At 33.8% G+C, this 22,302-nt stretch overlaps 1 protein-coding gene across 1 annotated transcript; it reads left to right on the top strand.

Annotated features, from left to right (window-relative positions):
- Positions 1-9,705: 9,705 nt before the first annotated feature.
- On the top strand, positions 9,706-11,986 carry LOC113722669 (pentatricopeptide repeat-containing protein At4g21065-like). Its single transcript, XM_027245928.2, has one exon. It carries the CDS (start codon positions 9,870-9,872, stop codon positions 11,733-11,735), a length of 1,866 nt encoding a protein of 621 aa, XP_027101729.2. The 5' UTR covers positions 9,706-9,869; the 3' UTR covers positions 11,736-11,986.
- The last annotated feature ends 10,316 nt before the right edge of the window (positions 11,987-22,302 follow it).

The following is a 22,302-nucleotide window of genomic DNA, read 5'->3' as shown; positions in this document are numbered from 1 at the left end:
AATTTTGCATCATGACAAAGAATGTGTTTGGATTGGGATATAAGGATTTCAATTTTTTTTGTTAAAATTATTAGAATATCAAATTGTATATCTATCCTCTTAACTCACATACGTGTTCCAGTTTAGAGAGGAACTATCATGGCAGTTCGATTCAAGTAGAGGACGGAATGGCGAAGATAGATTAGAAATAAGATATAGATTTTTAAGAAAAAAGAGAAGACATAAAAGGCACGTGATAGAGATATACGTGCCAGTGCTTTGTGAGTGCAACTGAGGTGATTGATAAGTACGTGTAATCGAGGATTTGATCCCAATAAAATATAAATAACTTGCCAAATATTAATTGATTATGAAGAAGGATTTAAATCTAAACTAGATTGGTCTTTCTTTTTAACCTTTTATATAACTAACTAGTTGGATTTCGTATTTCATTTAGAATTAGGTAGTGTGGATGCCACTGTTTGTAAAGAAGAAATCTAAAGTAAATATTATCATCAAAAACTTCTTTTGTGTAAAATTTACTTTACAGATTTGAATTGGATTCACAATTTCGTCACATAATTGAAACTATACAGCACACTTAATATCCTTTATTCAATTGCAAATTAATCCCATGTAAACCATTAACTGTATAATAGCGAGAATTATAGACAATCCATTTTGAATCTAAATCTGAATAGTGACAGCAGGAAAATGGAAGAATAAGGGAGGTAGATGGGGAAAGAGAGAGGAAAGGAATAGGGAAAAGGAAGGAGGAGGAAGAGGAAGAAGAGGGAGTGGCATCGTGGAAGGGATAATGGTGGAGGGGAAGGAGGAGGAGGGAAAGAGATGGAAATAAGGAAATAATTTTTAAAAAACCAAAAATGAAATACGGAAGAGAAAAAAATAAAAAAAAAGAAGTGAAAGAAATAAGAAAATAAAATATTATGACGGAATAATATTTTTTACTCATATGAACAATACTTGCAGGTAACTTAGCAGTTAATAGGTCAATTTTCAGAACAATTTAAACTATAAGGGGAGTTTTATGGATATTTTTGAATGATAAGAGGGTTTTCTTATTTTCAATGATACCATAGAGAAAATTTCTAGATTTTACCCTGAAATATATTGTATACCATGGAGGATGAAAATTTTGATACTCTTTTTTTTTTTTTTTTTTTTTTTTTAGGTGTGTCCCGCAGGGAGTGGACCCCGCAGACTATTCACCACCCTCAACAACTTGCTGGCAGCAAGGTTCGAACCAGGGACCTGAAGCCCCATCTTCAGCAAGGTTCGAAAATTTTGATACTCAAGGTTTTCTTTGAGAAACAAAGTTACTCTTAAATTATGTACAATATATTACCTAATTGGTTGTCAAGACTTACTCTAGTTACTCCTTCCAACTATTGATCTAAGAGTTCAATAGACAACAATAGTCAAATTTTGTCTTTTATATTTTTTTAAATTTATAAGGCACTCAATGCTTAATATCTATTAAAGATACTCGTATTTGTTAGAAACATAAAAACATGTGCAGGACATGTACACAAGTTGTGCACAAGTCATGCACGGTTTTCTTATCAAAGAAAAATAGGGTATTCTATTTAATTATTACAATTGACCTATTGTTAATATATCAAAATTATGTAAAAAGGTATCAAAATACTCAACTGCTAGCAAGTTATATAAAGTCAATGTGTGAGAAATTCACATTTTCATCTTATATGTGCATTAAATTTACTATTATATATTAGTAGAAAAATACATGACTTGTTGTGATGCACACTAATGATGTGATTTATAGCTCATTTTTTAGGTGGTATGCTAAGATGAATGTTTTTTGAGAGTGTTTTTTCTTATCGAATTTTCACATTGAAGAAGAAATACGTAGAAAACAACTTTTTCTAAATAAAATACTTGGTCGGTGCTCTCTGTAACAATAATTTCACTATCAACATTTGGCTAAGTCTATTCTTGACTTGTGGTTGTACCACAAGCCAATTTTGATACCTGGATTAGAATTTTGTGTTATTAGAGCTTATATATGCACATAGCACCCTTCAACTGACCCTGTAGCTACTAGCATGATATGCCTAGGTTAAGAGTTGGTCTCATATATTAGGCACAGTAGTCCCCCAGTTGTTTAGTCTTGTTTTTATGTTTATCTATAAAAAAAGAGGATGTCACTAACGTTTTTTCGAGTAATTTGTAAGTTATCTCCATAGTTTATTCAGAGCTTGTGATACCAATCTCCATAGTCTGGATTGACTTACAATATATGGTGTCATTAGGCAGTATACTAGCATATTTGGTCAATTTCATTACCTCTTATTTCTCAAGTAGGGTTGGAGACTGGCCTATAGCATGCTAGTCTCATTCACTATTGCTTACCTGTTGGTATCATGATATATCAAGGAGAGTCCAAAGTGGCTTTTCTAATATGAAAACTAGATGAGAGCCACTAGAGAGTTTGAAGGGATTTGATAGTGAGATGAGATAAAGCTTGCAATGATGGCAGAAGATAACTATCAGGATACGAAGCAATTGAGGGACGTAACTCATCATAATAGTCGTCCTATGTTCATCATCAGCTTAGCTATGCAACTTCTTTACTAGTTTGTTGAGACCAATTTATTGATCTTTTTTTTTGTCTGATCCTCCTGGCGTCATGAGATTACAAGTTGCATCAAACCTTTATAGGATTGGCCTATTTGCATTAGCATGTTTCATATTCTTGTATTTGTTGCATTTGCAACCATTGTAGATCGATTTTGAATGCATGATTCCCCTTATCTTGTCTTGCATCATTATATTTAATTTATAGGTACTTGTATCTCATTGTAATTCTTAAATTTCATTCATCATTTATTTTTATTTTATTTTTTTGTTATCTAAATTATATTTACACTAATGAACTCCTTTTTGTGTATTATAACTCTCCACCTAACTTAGGGCCTGTTTGGCAAACAAGTTTTTGACCAAGTTTGTCTGCTACAAGTTTTTTAACAATTTTAGCTATAGTAATCTCAAAAAATTTCTCAAAAATTTAAACTATACACTTCAAAATATCCAAAAATTGGCACATTTCATAAATTTTTCTTACAACTTCTACAGTAAATTACAGTAAAGTTTTAGATAAACACCCAAAAAACTTATTTACCAAACGGAACCTTATTGTCTACTTAGGTAGAAATGTTAATTTCTATTTGAGTATGTTCAATTTAGTCATTTTCTTTTTAATAATAGCTATTAGCATCCTCAACTATTACACACTCTTACCTCTCATGGTTGGATTGATGACAACTACCATGTTGAGATAATGCCTTAGTAGCTACCTATGAGATCAATATTTATTTAGTGACACTTGTAGTGATGACGTAGATCATGTTATTACTATTTTTTGGATTGACAACCTAGATGTTTTTTCTTATGGCTACCATTGATTTATTTTATGGGAAGTATCATCTTTTACTTCATACTAGAGGACATAGGCATTATAAAAAATGCAATTTCTAAAAGGATTTTTGTAGGCAGCATTGATATTAGAGTAGATTTCTTGTTTAGGAGTGATTGTTAACTTATAAACTATCTTTATTCGTGTTATAGTTGGTAATCATCAAATGAAACATTCATATTGCATTTGTTGTCTCACCATATTTAAAAATTTTGCACATTATTTTTAATTAATTTTACAAATTGAAAAAACAGTATTTTTGTGGTGATGTTTGCCGTGATGATCCAGACATTCTCATAGTAATTTTAGTAAATAAGTCCTTGAAAATTAAAATAGGAAGGCCAATTAAATAATCATACTTATAAAACAAAAAGGATTCTAAAATTTGACTGAAAAACCTAATTTAATGCTAATATTGACTCCCACTTAGTTAGTCATGTTGGAAATTAACTGAAAATTTGAAAGTAAAACGGGATAGCTATGATCCTTGAGATAGCTATGATCCTTGAGATAGCTATCAAAAAGAGGAATTAATGAATCGGATGCCATAGTGTCACTGATGTAATATTCTTCGGGTAAGATTTCTAATTCTATGAACTTTTCTTGACACTTGCCCAATTACTAAAAATGGCTACGTTTAGTCTTGAATCTTATTTTTGCATTTGTGACTCGTGTGATGTGCAACATGAGTCTAGTTAATACATTTTGAGAATATGTTTAATTTTTGAATTTTGATAACAATACTATGCAAATAAAGAATTTATTTTTTTTAAAAGATATCTAACTTTGATTTTGAGGATTCTAGGTATTAATAAAAAATAATGAATAAGTCCAAGAAATTTCTAAGTAAAAGTTACTCCTAAAAAAATTATGGATCTTTAGCCATCTTCATTTAAGGCATAAATTTATATTGATGTCTTTTGGAGTTGAAAATTTTAAATTAAAATCTACATGGTTGTCGTTATAATGTTTGGTCAAAATTTGAACTGAGTTGCTTTGGTATCTGACTAAAAAAAAAATCAACTTTTTTTTCTTTCTTTCTAACACTGAAAAATGACTAACCATATCTAACAATTTCAACTAAATTGCTAATGCTAATGTTAACAAACATGAAAATTTCCAAAAACCCATAGTAGACAAAAATCACTCTTCATCAATTTCACTCTGGTATATCTAGAAGGTAAAACACCTTTAACTCCAATTTTAAATTAATTAATTAGACATCAATTTCATTAAAAAAAATAGAGAAATTTAAATATTATTTATTTTTTTAAAGTTTCGACTGAATAATATATTTAGGCTGCCTATTATCCATCGCTAGGATCAAATTTTATGTAGTTCTCAAAAACTATTAACTTATATACTCCACCTTCAAAGGTTTTCAATTTCAAAAAATGTCATTTAAAACAATATTTATGAATAAATCATCAATTAATAAAGAAGCAGGGTAAGTACCTCAATCGATAAGTTAAAACATCACTTAAAAGAGAAAGTAAAGTGTTAACTAATAATTATTATTCAATAGATCAAATAGAAGGGCACTGTCAAATAAAATACAAAGTACATATTTAACTCTTCAAATCTTTTAACATTTGAGACAAAAAACATAAGGCATAGTGGAGTAGAACTCTCTCAAGATGAAAGTGAATGGGAGACTACTATGAGTCCCTACTGAACAAATGCACATTAGATTAGAATCACCTAAAGTCCCTTCTAAACAAAGGCACATTAGATTAGAACCACGTAAAGATAATATAAAAGAGATATACCAGGTAGTGTACACAAATTGTTAGAGTTTCTCCTCCCTTTCAATAAGAGCTATAAGGATACCACATTATGAGAAGAATACCTTCCTCTTTCCAACACACGCACATGGAGTTATGATTCAACAAAGTGCAAGAGGTTGATGAATAGAAGACTGAGACAAGAAAGATAAAACTAAGTTACCAATCTCATATACGAACACTTTGATCAAGAAAAGCAAACAACCAAAGCTGTTGCAATAAAACATTAAATCGATTGGATAGAAAATAGGGACTCAATAACAGTTCAAAAACAACTCATCTACACATTCTTCGACACATGGTTGGAAAAATATTTCTCCAAAACAAGAAAGCAAAATCAATAGGCAAATCTGATGCCCAAAAATCAAGATGCCGCAATATTCAGGAAAAATCAAATTACACACATAACCAATAATGTTGACAAAGGCAAAAGAATAAAACAATTACCAAATTCAACATCCCATTTGAAAAAAAAGAAAGTAGCCGATATTTTCATGTTCTTAAAACGTACAGAGAACTAATCTCCACTTGTCCAAAGATATTTAGTATTTGTTTCCTGTTATAGAAACTATGCTAAGGCAAATAAATTTTTTTTTCATTTGTTTTAAACTAAATCTTAATATAAATTAGCCAAACTGGTCTTCTTCTTTAGTCCCTTCATTAAAGAGTTGACCTGCTTCACTTGTTTAAATCATTTTTGAGATCCTTTTCTTCTAGGTCGTTCTCTCAAAGAAGGAAATTCTATTACCATATTGATCAAAATATTATTGGCAAGTAAAATGAATCCAAGTATAAACCATTCTTTGATTATACCATTCAAAATGTCATCAATTAGGGTGACCAAAGGAAATGCAATTTTTAGCATATATACGCAAAGTATTAACTACAGGACTTAAAGAGTTTGAAAAATTGTGATTGGTCTGGAGCATATATGTCCCAACAAAGCGCCATAAGCATTAGCTTCAAGAGATATAGGTTTGACTTAGAATGTAGCCACAGGAAAAAAACACTATCAAAAGCATCATATCCAACAACTGGAACTAACGATAAGTTCATTGGATATAGCAGGTAAACTATTTAAAAGCTCAAAATGTCCAACTAACCTAAACCAATGAATTTACCATCTAAAGTTGACCATGTCACTAATTACTGACTAAATAGAAAAATGCTACAAAGAAAATTCTTGCGAGAAACTAAAATATTGGATCAAAATTATAAAATAAACAAAAATACTACCAAGATGGTATCTTTAACAGCAGCATCACCACCTTTCTCTATCCCTTCATTATTTATTGAATATTTTGAATACGCAAAAAGAAGAAGAAGAAGAAGAAGATAATATCTTAATTTACATATTATATATGTTCCTTCTATTTGAAGGGAGATTTTAGAAAAAAAGTGATACAATAGACATTTCAAGAACAATAGGACGCAACCAATATTATTAGAATCCCCCTAAGCATTTACCACAGGAAAAATAGAATGTACTACAAATATGCTGAATCTGATATATACACAGTTAAATCTGGTTACTCAAGCAACAAGATAAAAGAGAGATAAAGGAGCAATAGAACTATAGGGAAAGAAAAACTTAGACAAGCATGGACAAAAAGGAAAGTGTGGAATAGTCTCTAAGGTTCCAGTATGAAACACAAGCTAAAACACTTCATTTGAAAGTGCCTTCATAGTAGCTTACTAGTAAATGAAGTCATTAACCATAGGATTGGAAAAGGAGATAAATTCCACAGAAATTGTGAAGAAGGTATAGAATCCTTAGAGTATTTATTCTTTAATTGTAGTGTGGCTAAAAGAATCTAAAAGCTGGCTCTTGTTAATTGGGAAGGGCTCGAGAACCTGCGATTCAATTTTTGGAGACGGTGGGAAGGTTTATTAGAGGCAAGAACTAGAGAGAATGGAGAGGACCATATCGAACATACAATAAATATACTTTAGTAGATATGGAAAGCCAAGAATAGGGTGCAATTCACATGTGTAGTAGCACTAATGAATAGGATGTACTTCAAAGAGTCCAACAAGAATGAATCAAGTTCAAGAAAGTTGAGGAATGTGACAACAGAGAGAGCATCGCAAGAATAGCTCAACTTCAATCTAGGCAATATAGGAGTCCACCAAGAGAAGGGGTTTATAGAATAAATACGGACACGATAATCTCCTCTCAGATGATAAGAATTGGCCAAAAAATCATAGTAAGGAACTAGACAAGAACAATACTTAAAGATTGGGCACTAATAAAAGTGTATGTGTCCTAAAGTCAATCAACTTCTAGAATTTAATCTGCACTTGAATTATTTATATTATAATAAACGGCATTTTTATTATATTGATTACTTATATTTATATAAGTATGATAAAACCCTTAGAGTAAAGCTAATCAATAAAACTATAAGAGTTATGATGGTGAGATTCATTCGATTATAGATAAGGTTTATTTTTAAATATTTCTAGCCAAAATATTAACAAGACAGGGCATTGTTAATATGGTTAGACTAGCCTATACTATACTACTTCTACTTGAGAAGTAGTAGGCCTCATCTACTATGGTGTGTGAAACACTTAAATAGTATATGGGTGGTTGATAGGATGATTAAGTTCAATAGATTGATCCGTATAGAGATATCCTTTAAGTGCAAAGGATTAATCTCTAAGTGACGTTTGTGCAAGTGATCCTTAGAGTTAAGATTATCATGGTATCTTGAGTACGGACGGTTATATTTTGTTTGTTATAAGATTGCTCCCGTAAGAGGGAATGCTCACATCATTAGTAAATGGGTATATACTTGAAATATGGAAAAATGGTGAATAACTTATAAGGATTTACCATCTCTTATGAAAGAAGAATTATCTCACATCTGGTCATTTGTAGAAGTATAATTCGAAATTTTTAGTGCTAAGTAGAAAAGTCTTAGAAAGTGTTTCTAAGTACTTCTTCATTGGAGTTATATTTTGGGTACAAGAAATGAACATTAATCACATATTGGAATAGGCACAACTTATTTCAAGATTAATGTGAAATAAGTGTGGTAAAAAGATATCAATTATACGGTAAACATTCACTAAAAGGTAAAGTTATCCACTTAACTTTTCTAATTGGTGGTCATGATGCATTGTTAGATGCTAATCTTTGAGCTATAAGAATGACTTGATTGATTGGTGGAATCAATGATAAATTAAAAGGAGTTTTAATTTATCTAGATCTTATTTATTAAGAATTATAATTCATGCTTATTGTCAACGTATATGAGAATCTAACGGATCACATACATTAAGAACTTCTTTAATTAGATTAAATGAGTTTCAAGTAGGAACTTGATAGATAAGTTTTTATAACTTATAATTTAATTTGTGAGACATATTAAACTTGAGGGATTTATTGTGCAAATAAGTTTAAATCTTTCAAATACAAGAGTTGTATTATAATAAAGAAGCTGAATCTTATTGGAAACTGGTTTCAAGTTTCCATAAGGATATGGACAACTTATTTGTTTATTAATGCTCACTAAACTTTTGCTAGCAAAACTAATCGATGTACAAATTGCTTTGTGAGATTGTTGAGAAAAATCTTGAGAGAAAAATACCCAAAATTCGTCCAAGAAAATAAGGAAAAAATCATATCTCTTATTTCTCTTATTGAGGCAAGTTTTTCATAGCGAGGGTTTTTCTCAGCCAATTTGTGGGAGGTGTCTTAACAATAGTTAATACTAATCTTGTTTAAACTAATTTGACCTAGGAGATTCTAAACTAAGGAGGTCCGGGTATGGCTTGTTCAAAGTGCACAAGTAGATATGATGATAGTTGCCTTCACCTGAAAATTTGACTATTTTCCAAGCCATTGCCTGCTCACTTTCTTTGCGTTAAATAGTATGAATCCGCATTGAGATATCGGTGAGTTTGACAAAGAAGTTGTTGTCAAGAACCACAACCATAAAAGGATTTAATTGGAAAGAAAATTTAAATTGAAGGACAAAATTACACTAAAACGTTTAGGGATGAAATTAGTATATAGACGATTTAGTTGAAAGATGAAAGTAGCCATTTTTTCCCATACATGCAACTTAACATCGTGTTAAGTAATGCAAAGCAAACTCTAACATTCTTTAAAGTTGTAAAATTCCATTTAAAAAATAATGAATTAGCCAAAACTAATAAACAACTCCAAAACAAAAAAGTTTAGCAGTCCTTTACTCAAGTACTACTAAACAATCTATTATCGCGATTAGGAATTTCTTTCATTATTAGTTGTACACCGATTTAAAACTAATTTAAGAGTAGGGAAAACTAAGAGAATTCAAGAAATAAGGTACAGAAAGTTACAGTAAACATATGGAAGGCAATTTCATTTTCTCGAATATTTTGTAGGTTTTTGTGTCATTTCATTTTTTTTTTTTTAAAAAGTAGAGTGCTTGGAGTTTAGAGGCTAAAAAATTGGCTGAAATTAAAGTTCAGAAACTTAATCCATTCTACAAAACAAGCTGGAAGAACTAAAAAGCATCATACTTTGCCAAAAACCCTCCCAAAAAACAGCAACCATCGCATGCTATTGGTGTGTCTACAGCCGTATGGCGTATCATCTGGCCAGTTTTAATGTTTTATTAGCCATCTAAGGATGCTAAAGTATGAATTGATCTGACATGCCCCCACAAGTGCAACATTCTACATCATCAGACCTTCCTCACACCAGCCCGAGTAATACCAGCTTCTTACCAGACCTCACATCTTCTGAAAAAGCAACAATTTTCGAAGAAAATCCAAAGCCATACGTACTCAAGAAATGCATAGCACTTCTACTCTCATGTGCCACCACTTCGCGATACAAACTTCGCCAAGTTCATGCCTTCTCAATCAGACATGGGGTGGCTTTGAGCAGCCCAGACATGGGCAAGCACTTGATCTTCACCCTTGTTTCCCTTGCAGGACCTATGTCCTATGCTCAGAAAATCTTCAGTCAAATCCAAAACCCGAATATATTCACTTGGAACACGATGATTAGAGGCTATGCTGAGAGTGAAAACCCGAGTCCAGCTGTTGGGATACACCGCCAAATGCGTGTGGATTCTGTGCAGCCGGATACTCACACGTACCCCTTTTTGTTGAAAGCCATTGCAAAGATGATTGCTGTGAGAGAAGGCGAGAGAGTTCATTGCATTGCCATGAAAAATGGGTTTGAGTCGTTGGTATTTGTTCAGAATGCTTTGGTGCATTTCTATGGTGCCTGTGGCCGAGCCGAGAGTGCACTTAAGCTGTTTGAGAAAATGTCTGAGAAGAAAAATCTTGTGGCTTGGAATACTTTGATTAATGGGTATGCTATGAATAGTAGGCCTAATGAAGCATTGACCCTTTATAGGGAATTGGGGTTGGAGGGTGTTAAACCTGATGGTTTCACTTTGGTCAGTTTGTTGACTGCTTGTGCTGAGCTAGGGGCTTTAGCTTTGGGTGGGAGGGCTCATGTGTACATGTTGAAAGTTGGGTTGGATAAGAACTTGCATGTGGCAAATGCTTTATTGGATTTTTATGCAAAATGTGGGAAGATTAGGGAGGCAGAAAGGGTGTTTGATGAGATGGAGGAAAAGAGTGTGGTTTCTTGGACTGCTTTGATTGTTGGGTTGGCTGTCAATGGTTTTGGTGAAAGGGCAATTGAGCTTTTCAAGAAGTTAGAGGAAGAAGGCTTGGTGCCTAGTGAGATTACTTTTGTTGGCCTGTTGTATGCTTGCAGTCATTGTGGGATGGTAGACGAAGGTTTTGCTTATTTCGAGAGGATGAAAAAGGAGTTTGGAATTGTGCCTAAGATTGAACACTATGGTTGCATGGTTGATTTGTTGAGTAGAGCTGGATTGGTAAAACAAGCTTATGAGTATATGCAGAAAATGCCTCTGCCACCCAATGCTGTGATTTGGAGGACTTTGCTAGGTGCTTGCTCAATACACGGGCATTTGAATTTGGGAGAGCTTGCCAGAGATCAACTTAGGATTTTAGAGCCTAAACATTGTGGGGATTATGTGCTCCTGTCAAATCTTTATGCATCTGAGAGACGTTGGGGTGATGCTCATAAAATAAGGAGGACAATGCTTAAAGAAGGTGTTAAGAAAGTGCCAGGGCATAGTCTTGTTGAGCTGGGGAATTCCATACACGAATTTGTCATGGGAGACAGGTCCCATCCTCAAACTGAAGAGATTTATGCTATGCTCGCAGAGATGACTAGGTTATTGATATTGGAGGGTTATGTGCCTCATACAGTGAATGTGCTTGCTGACATAGAGGATGAGGAGAAGGAGACTGCTCTTTCTTACCATAGCGAGAAGATTGCAATTGCATTCATGTTAATCAGTACACCACCAAGAACCCCAATTAGAGTGGTCAAAAACCTGCGGATTTGTGCTGATTGCCACCTCGCAATTAAACTAGTGTCAAAGGTTTTTGAACGGGAAATTGTTGTGAGAGATCGTAGTAGATTCCACCATTTTAGAGATGGAACCTGTTCTTGTAGAGATTATTGGTAGATTACTAGAGGCTGGGTGATACAAAGTTGGATTCTTTTTAAAGAAAGATGCTGATCTGTTGAATTTCCACAGACCTTTCCATCTTGTACGCAATTATGGACTGGAAGCTGATATTTGATAATGAATTAATGCAGTCAAATACACCTAATTTGATGTTTTAAATTGTGCTCAAGTTGGGCGTTTCTTTCCCTGTATCCTTTCATCTTAATTGACTTTAATTTGAGATTGAAATGACAGAAGAACTTTTATAATTTTATTTATTTATTTTTTTGGCGCTGATTGTTTAACTGCTAGTATTGCATTAGTTCTTATGGTTACTAAAATGAGAGGATAAGGGAAGAAGAGGAATCGCTTATAGTTTATGAGGACTTCTAATTGACAGTATTTAGCTATCATGTACTCCAATCTTCATGAACTTAAGTTCATACTGCAGATTAGCTTGTGCTGAAGAAAAATCGGAGATCTTGTAGTCATAATGTTCACATATTTCACAGTTTTGTTGTGCTGTGGCTGCTTTAGGCACTCTGATTGTTGTTGCTTTCCATCTACTACCAATGGTGCCACTCATCATTGAACTGAAGGTTCCGTTTGATCATAAAAGTTTCTATGGTTGAAGTTTTTCTTTGTTCATTGTCAGTCATACGATTTGAAGATTTCACTTCAGCTTCTTTAGCTTTTCTTGGTTTTCATGACTGTATTCACTTTGCCTTTGCCTTGTCTTTTTTGAATCAGCCAGATTTGAGTTTTTACGTTCCAAAAAGCACCACTATAGTGCTGTCTTCTCCACCCCCCCCCCCGGGGGGGCCTTTTCCTTCTTTTGGCTTGCTTATGGCTTATGTTGTTCTTCATGATTGCTGAATGAACTTTCTTTGAACTTGAACAGACTATGACACTAATAAGTTTTTCATTCATCCACAACTTCAAATGACAGACATCTGAATTCTGAGAAAGTTAATCATTCAAAATTTGGGCATGTCTGATTTAGTTGTAGCACTTATATGTTTTATCCTTACATCTGTAGGATGTGTTTTCTTGCAATCATGAAGGTAGCCTAAGATGTGTTAGCCAGTTTTAGATCCCTTGTCATAAAGTATTATTTGTGTGTTTTTCGATAATATTTTCTAATCTCTCTCTCTCTCTCTATAAATAATTTTGACAACATAATAACATTATTCCAGCTACTGTAAATTTCGTGGTGGTACAGCAGAAAAGTTTAGATAAATCTGCTCAAACATCTGGCTACTAGCTGTAGACTTATGAGATGTTATTTTTCTGTATTCTTCAAGCAATTGTTTCACCTGGTAGTCAAGAGGCATTTGGTGGTTTTAACTCAGAATGAGAACAGTAAACTCTCTCTTCCTCTGTTCTCACCTTTTTTGATCATCTTCTTAAACTGATACGCCAAGACATTCACTTGGAGGTTTCGTAACTGAGTGTTCCTGTTGTTCTTTTCTACTGCTTCCTTCTTGGCACCTGGATGATCCCTTTAGAGAAGACTGTTGCTATGATAAGTGATCTCCCTTCTTTTAGGGGCCTGTTTGATTCATCCAATAACAATACACAGATTAAGCCGAATAGAGTGCAGGCAATATTTCTTTGTGGAGTTACAGAGATAAGGTATAATAGCCTTCTCCATCCTCATTCCTTCATTTTAATTTAATCATTACAAAGCCTCAAAAGTAGGAAAAAAAGTCTATATTCATTAAGGAAAACAAAATGTTCATTGAAGGCTCTACTATGGCTTGGTTGTGAGCTTTTGATTTTATCGTCTTTGTTTCCTGTGCTTAAGTGCAGAGTTTTGAGTATTAGAGGAATAAGAACTGATGCTTTTCTGCTGCCTGCTCTAAATGCTTCAAAGGTGGTGCAAGCTTGATAGCAGCTGGATGTTTAGTAGAGCTCACTTGCAGGAAATCTTTTATATGAACCATAGTTGTCTTTTTGCTTCTCCTTTGCATCCAAAGAGACAAACATTTTGCTTCTTAGTTCACTTATATGCTTTCTCATGGTGGCTGCTAGCTTTTGTCTCACTTATTACATACCTAGATTCCAAGAATGCAAAACTACTCCTATTTTCTATTTTACATATTGAGTTTGACAATAGTACAGAAGCATTACAAAGTCCACTTATATGATGTCAATTCCTGGAATTTTCCGTACTTATGAGTGCCAGTACAATTTATATAGCTGGTTGAATTATAGAACAGGATAGCTAACAGAGAAGTTGGAGAAACCTGTATTGCTAATGTTGTTTTTTAATTGTTTTTTGCTTTGCTGTCCTTTAATTACCTTTGCTTCCACTTTTCCCTTTATACAAATTACTGAGGCTTTAGACTTATTTTAATGCATATCAATTTATATGGTTTAACAACTCCGGAAATGAGTATGGTTAGCAGCAGAGGTCATTGCATTTTATATGTTTAATTTCCAGCAGGGAATCACAAAGGATAGAAGCCATATTTCAGTAAGTATTGTGAAGACTCAAATATATTGAACTTGAAGTTCTTGAATCTTTGAACAGGACAAAATCTGGACTTGATACCCGTGGACTATGTTACTTGGACTCTTCATTTTGCCTTCTTGTACCCATGTTGGACTCTTTATTTTGCATTAGAGTAGCTGTGTTCACGGGACTCCTGCTCACAAGTTTGAGTAACATTGCTTGTGGACTTGGCTGGAACTCAGGAAGTTAAAAGAAACTGGACTTGAGGTTGAGTTCTTGAAGAAACTAAATCAACAAATGCTTTTAAGTCCTGGGGAATGTAATTAATGCTTTTACTGGTGGTTGAAGTGGAATAGCAAGTTGCATTCCACATTGAGATTGTAAGCTTACTAGGACCGTCCGGAATGCCCTTGTTAGTTTCCTTACCTGAGCTCAGATTCTTCATTGTGTAAACTCCTAGGGCCAATTGGCTTCCCTTTCACAAGAAGGTATTCCCACACAGACTCTGCTTTTGCTGCTGCTCACCAAGTCTTTCAGATGCTCAAGAGATCTTGTCCTCTCTTGGCTTTGAAGCAACACATGTCATTCTACGTGTCTTTAAATTTTATGCTTTTTCTTTTTGTTTATATTTAAAGATTATGTGGATATTATTTCACTCATTAGTCTTTTGATCCTGCACTGCTATATCTAACTATAATATGAGAACCAGTTGGCTCTTCCTGTAGCTATTCCAGCTGCTGCCACGTGGCACTATGGAAGGTGGAAGCTTGTTGATCTGGGAGCTCAGGCTACAAACTTTGACATATGGGCCGGTCTGCCTGCTTTCAAAGAAAAGGGGAAAAGGGCCCATCAACTTCATGTTATCGTTTTTGTAACCTTTTTTTTTGGGTAGAATTGAATGTGTAGCTGTGCAGCCTCTGCCAAGACAGGAGACCAGCCATCTTATTTGACATATGGGCCGGTCTGCCTGCTTTCAAAGAAAACGGGAAAAGGGCCCATCAACTTCATGTTATCGTTTTTGTAACCTTTTTTTTTTGGGTAGAATTGAATGTGTAGCTGTGCAGCCTCTGCCAAGACAGGAGACCAGCCATCTTATCCCTGTTTTTCCGTGTTTTGCTTCTTTGGCTGGATGTCTTCCAAGACTTCGATCTTTGATAGGCATACTTTCATCTCATCTTGACCTTCTAATCGCACCTAATCTATCCTGATTTCCAGGAAAATTTTTTCCCTTTCCTTTTATCTGTATTTGCACATCTCTTTCTCTAATCACACTCTCGCTCTAACCTTCATTCATTCTGGTTTTGGCTTCTTTTTTCCCTCTTGATTCGGTATGTGCAATTTCATATGGAAGTACAATTTTTTGTTATTTCCTTTTTGGTTTGAACATTTGTTTGTTTCTTCTTTTTATTTCCTAACTAGGGTTTAATGAATCTAGATTTTTTTGGACTATAGTGTTGATTTTTTTGTTGGGTTTTCACAACAGATGAAGATCAGAAATAGGTGAATTTATTTTATTCTCATTTGAGGCTGTGATGATACACTATTGTTGCCAGGAGTTGTGTTTCAGGCTTGATACTAACTGGATTTAAGCTGTATCTTGGCGAGGCAACTTGGATGGCATTTTGGAGTATATATTATTCCAGAACTGCAACTGATTTGCAGCCATGGTTGTGCTCTTCTTCTTTGCCTGGCTTTGATAAACAAATTTGAGCCTTACTTTTAATTGTCAAAGTTCATTTTTTTTCATTTATTAGTCCAACTGTAGCTTAGTTTGTTCTTCTGAAATTCTCGTACAAATTCAATTTCACTTCAAGTATTACTGCTCCATGTTTTGATGCTTCCTTATCACTTATATCAGGTATTTTATGATCCCTTACAATGATTGCTTATTTTATATTTGCTTCGTTATCTCAACACATGGTTTTGGTACGACATTGCCTTCAGTTTATAAGACTACTAAGAAGAGGGTTGAATATGTGAAATCTCATAGGCATGGCTATCAAGTGTTTGATGAAATGTCTGTCTGAAACTTGGGATAATTAGTTCTTAGGTTGATTGCAAATGCAACAATAAATCTAGATGGTGTTTTTTGGATCTCTTGAGAAGGTTCTTTAAACAAAAGAATTGCCTCATTCAGGTTTCTATTGATATCTAAAACTAATAAATTAGCTTTATTTTGAATCAAATGTTGGCCATTTGATGGATTTTAGAGATTTCCAAGCGATTCAACATTGTCACTCAACTTGCTGTCCAGATTCTTCTTCTTCTTTGCACTGAATTCACTGGTAAGTTTCCAAACTTATGTTAACTTATGGGTCTTTTCCATTTTTTCCTATGTTTTTTGACATTAAAGTAACCAGCTGTTTTATAAAAACTGAGTGTAGCGTAACCTAATTGCTTTTTGCTTCTCTTTTGGTGGCTTCATAATACCAAACTCTTAAGACTTTTTCCTATATTTCTAAAAATCAGAAATTCTAGGAAAGTATTTTTCTTCGCTGCTTTTGAGAGATAGTCTTTGTGTCTAAAATTTTTTAATTTCTACGTTTTTGACCCTTGCTGCAAAGAAGAATAGTTAACCTAAAACGGATTTCTTTTAATTTTCTTCTCTTCATCAAAAAGAATATTCGATTTATGCTTTTTCATTTATTTTGTAAGTATCTGAATGAATTTTTGTTGTTATTGTAGGAGGCAACAAATTCAGACAAATCTTTCTACCATCAATTGAATAATAGGTGTTTCTTGCTTCTTTTTAGCCGTTAAGTCATTCAAAAATGTTTTGTTTTATTCTTGCTGCTAATTGCAGAAATAAGTGAGTCACAGAAGAGTAACTTGAAATTGGTCCTTTACACTTCTTATTTGGAATCTATAGGGCTATTTGTTGAGTTCAAATGCTTGTGCTCTTCTGTTAGCAAAGCTTTTATTAACTAATAATCTGAGCCTTAATTTTGATTGTCAGATTCGATTTTTCAATTATATTTAATAGTTTGTATGTCTTGAGCTTGTGATTCAATTATAGCTTTATTTTTGTAGCTTTGACTATTTTACTATTTTTCTTGCTATTTAATTGCCTACTCTACAGTACTGACAAAAAATTCTTGGTACTTCTAATAATTTTTTGTCCCTGCTCTTTTCTTCCTTGTACTCCTGTAGATGTTAAAACTCTATTTTGAAGCTAGAGTTTTGAAATTAGCATGCTTAAGTTGCCAATAATTTTTATATAATGACAATGCTAAATATGAGCGAATTTAATCTATTGGAAAACTGAGCATTTTCTTGTGAAAATAAAGTTTGGGAAATGATTGTTCTAAGTCATTAGATTCTCTACCTAGACACTTTGTCCTTACCTGAGCGTTAAAATGCAAGGTTAATATTTTGTCCTTACCTAAGCGTTAGAATGCAAGGTTAATACTCAGAATGCAACCTTATTTATTCTTTTTATAGATTTGTAAAATTATTTATACTTTAAGGGAAAATAAAATACCAAAATTGATATTTTTTCTAATGAGAGTATAAACATCATGAGAAGGGGTTTAAATGCTAGGTTAATTATTTATAAAGCATAAATAAGTGCATCGCCTTTATTTAATTTTATAAACACTCTTCTTATTCTTTGGATTAGTGACAAGAAGAGATACGAAAAATTGATAAATTTTTCATAATACATAGACATTGGATAAGAGATGATTTAATTGGTGGCATCAAAATAGAAACAAATATTGCAGTTATGAGCCTTATGCGTTTAGAAAGTAATTTCTTAGGTTTTTATTTGTCTAGGATTTATTGGAAAAAAAAAAGCTAAAACTCATATTTTTACAGTGTGGGAAAAAAATTAAGATGTATAAATCATATCTCTAATAGATATTTAAAAAGGAATATGGAAAAACTGATTTTTTTTGCAATAAGACTACAAGTGTGTGCTAGGGAAGATGTATATAATCTATTTTATATAATTAAAATGAAACAGTCAAAGAATTATCATTTGTAGCTAAGCTGTATTTAATCACAAAGCAACTTTTAAGGTATTTACTTATTTGAGATTTTTCACTTTTATAAAATAATTTTGATATCTTGCTTAACTTTGGGCCGCTGGATTTGTAGTGTTTAATTGCTTTCCTTTTGTAACCATTACATCGTTCAAACGATCTTTACAAGTCATAGGCCACTATTTTACTTCCTTAAATGAGGTACTATGATTGGATGTTTACTATTTGCTAAGAGTTAGGTTGTCCTTTGTATAAATTTCAGCCACTTGATCAATTCTTTTTTGTACTTTCATCATATATTCACCATTAGATTGGATCATGAATCAATGGAGTGGTTTACTTACCACCATTGACTACTTTTTTAGATGAAAGTTTTGATAACAGTAAACAAGAAGGGTACATTTGACGAAGTAGATTAAAGCTCAGAAGCTTTTATTCATTTTGTCTGTTCTCATAGCTTCCTTCTTGGTCATTTCCATAAAACAGGGAACACAAAGTGTGCAGCATCTCCTTTTCCTATTGCTTGGTGAACTCTTGTCTGCATTGCTCTTCTATTTAGTTATTCAGTTATTTGTTGGCTTTGTAATATGCTTCTTTGGATGAATGTTTAATGCTTTATTTTTGTACCTTCCAGCTCATTATTCTGCACCTCGGATTTCCTGACTGTTTACTACCAATGAGTACATCTCAATGGGCACTGGCTGTACTAGTGTTGCATTATGGGAAAGAATTGAAAGATATTTCTGTTCATTTAGGCTGAGCTAAGCACATAAAGGCAATAAATTGCATTTCTTCCACAGAAGACATCTACACCAAAAAGCTTGAAGCCATGTCTCTGAATAAAGATGAGCCGCATGAAAGGATACCAATCCCTGATCCGTATTGTGTCACCAAAAGACAATATAAATTTGCGCTTATATTTTATACTACATGTTTTTATGACTAAGCAACATTGGGAATTTACACAGTTGAGGGATAATTTCAAAGCAGAAGATGTGAAACAGCTGTTTATACTGGATGGACTTTTCTTTGACCTCAGATCTGTTAAAGAGGTGGAATTTGTTTCTGAAGACATTACATCAAAAATGACTTTGACTGCTGCAAAAAGCTGTCGAAGATTTGAATTCCAAAAGTGAATCAGTTAATGCTCCATCTCTATACTTAGGCAGAACACAGGAAGCTAATCAATTGATTAGTGATTGAGTTTCAAATTTTAATTAAAAAAGGAACTTGTTCGGTATTGAAACTGCTTTTTCATAGATGTGGCCTTTCATTTATCATAACCAGTTGTAAACATGGTAGGGTTGCATGACATTGTAATTAAAGTTGATTATAGGTACTAGTTAGAAAAACTATACAATGATCATAGCTAATGGTTTAAAACTTATTTGCTCTTCAAATTTTTTACAGCTTACAAGTTACAAGAAGAACACTCTCATAAGAGCCACATTAACTGCTGCTGAAATGTCTGACCCCCACACAAAGGAAGTGCTAGCTTTCCAAGTGGGACTGATTTCTGGAGTCATGTTCTCCTTTTTGTGCTGGACTGCAGCAACTAGTGCATCAAGTGTTTATGTACCAACTCATTTGTACATACCCAAGATACAGTGTTTCAAAATGCTTTAACCATCTGTATGTCCATTTTAAACATGATTTTACCATCATGGAAAAGTTAATCTATTTATTTTCCCAAATAAAGCTACAACTGGTTTTGGCTTTTGCTTTTCGGAGGATTTAGCTTCTGTTTCCTTATGCAGACATGGGCACTCACGGCATCTAACAAGGTTTGTTAACCAAGCCAACCGCTTTTCACTAATTTCCTTGTTGGAGGATCTAGTTGTTGGACTGTCATCAATTAATATCCGTTTTACTTTCAGCTTTTCTGATAATTTTTTTGGTTAATCGTCAATTAAAAGGAGACATCTTCTCGATTTTTATTATAGCTGTTGCAGCCTCTGAAGCGGCTATTGGACTTGGCTATTGAATTTGCGCTCTATATAGGATTGCATTGTTGTTTGGATTGCAATAAATAAGATTTGAAATTAATAAGATTGAGAAGGTGTTGGTTAATGATGTTCGAACATGTACTTGTTTTAAGTGCCTATTTATTTTCTATCAGTATCTCTATTTTCTGTGCTCCTACATATCACAATAGAAGCATCTGTCTTTATGATTATTTTGGTGTTTATGGTTATGCCGTCCATGGTTGCAGAATGCTCTGTTTGGTTCTTTGGTCTACCGCCTCTAATATTGCTATGTAGCAAAATGAAGCTTAAATGGAATGTAAAATCTGAGTACTTCACTGTGTATAGGAGCTCAATTCCGTTGGTCAATGTGGGGTTGCTTGAATTCCAAGCCAAGAATGCCTTCAATTCAGTTCCTGTTGGCAAGTTGAGTATGTGAAACTTTTCCTCTGACTTGGTTGTGAAATGTGTGGTCATTCTAGAATATTGCATTGTCTGAATCCCCAGTCCAAATACACTTAGTTCTAGGGGGCGTATCAACCTGTCTTTCTAATACATGAATTTCCCTAATCTTTACAGGAATTTGTTACATGCATGTTTTCATACCGTAGTCGTGAAATATAATCTGCCTTCAAGTGGTAAACTTAACAAAACAGCATGTGTGACTCACTCGTGATTAGGGGTGCAATCAAGCCGAGTCGAGCTCGAGTAGCACCATACTCGAGCTCGAACTCGATCACAATCAGTGTTACTTGAGCTCGAGCTCGAGCTCAAACGAGTATATAAATTTGGACTCTAGCTCGACTCTATAAAATCAAATTAAACTCGAGCTCGACTCGTTTGAATTCGAGTAAATATCAAGTCTGATCTACTCGAGATCGAGCTCGGTTTTGAACTAGACCTATAAATATTTTCTCAAAATATATAATATAAATATAATACGAATATATAATATAAATATAATATGAATATATAATATAAATATAATATGAAAACTCGATTAAGCTCGTCGAGCACTCAAGTATTTATTTTTGGAACTCGAACTCAACTTGTTGAATGTAACTCGAGCTCGAACTCGGTTTGACCGAGTTTGAGCCAAGCTTTTGACCAAGCCACTTGCAAGCTACTCGCGAGCGGCTTGATTTGATTGCACTCCTACTCGTGATAATATTTTTGTTTCTTTGCATGGCTTTTTTGAGGTAGAACTTTAAGTTGACACCAATTAGTTCAAGCATACAACCTAGGCACTTGTCAGAGTGATTGAGAGTTTTCTATGATGAAGATGAATACATGTGAATCCCATGTGATTTGTTAAAATGGATTTAGAATCTTTGATAGCTAAAGAATGGCATCTAAGTTCGACATTAACATGGGAGATCCATGTATACATCCATTTTTTCATCTGGAACTAAGAAGTTGACAAGCAGCTAAGTGTTCAGTAAACTAGTGTTATAGGTTGTTTATCTTACACTTGCTTGTCAACCAAATGTATTAATACAGGCATGAGATCTTGGGTGAGGTAACTGCACTCAGCAGTGATGTTCAAAAGTTCATGGTTAGGGAAAAAAGGATGCCTTTGATGCATGGTTGCCTGATCTCATGCATTTGATTGCTGTGTCAACATCAAATATACTGCAAAAATGCCAGAATTACACATGCCTCGTATCTTTTCAAGACTATAATGGTTCCTGATGAAAACTTTAATTGCTGGACTGATAACTTTCCTCTAGAGGCTGGGGTTCCATTCTTTTTTGCTGGGATTCCTACTTACAGCGCCTCCAGAAATTTTGACTTGACAAACTTGGATACCCTATTGTTGTAGTTGGCCGTGCAGCTTTGGAATTTGCTAAGGCTTTTGGAACATCCTTGACTGTTTTTAGTAGTTCCAAGAGTGAAAAAGTTTCTACTTGTCATGCGCGCCAAGGATACAGGAAAAGCACATAAAATAAAAAAAGGTATTCACGCGAAATTCTAATAGACTCACTCGAGGTATTTGGACAGAAAATTATTTGAAATAATTATTATAGCACTTTGTGTGATGTGATGTATATGAGATAAAAAAGGGTAACTGGGAAGATAAAAAGGTGCGTTGAAAATTGTATTTGTGATGTAAGCAAATAATTTCTGACCATTATTTGGCTATCCAAACACATACGAATTCCTAAACTGTTCCCATGAGC

The sequence above is a fragment of the Coffea arabica genome, chromosome 5e (genome assembly GCF_036785885.1).
Source record: "Coffea arabica cultivar ET-39 chromosome 5e, Coffea Arabica ET-39 HiFi, whole genome shotgun sequence".
In the NCBI taxonomy this organism is placed as follows: domain Eukaryota; kingdom Viridiplantae; phylum Streptophyta; class Magnoliopsida; order Gentianales; family Rubiaceae; genus Coffea; species Coffea arabica.
The sequence above is the reverse complement of the archived record's forward strand: the minus strand, read 5'-3'. Positions and strand labels throughout refer to the sequence as shown.

Coding starts and splice junctions, on each gene's coding strand:
- LOC113722669 (XM_027245928.2), top strand. CDS start 9,870: ATGCCCCCACAAGTGCAACATTCTACATCATCAGACCTTCCTCACACC.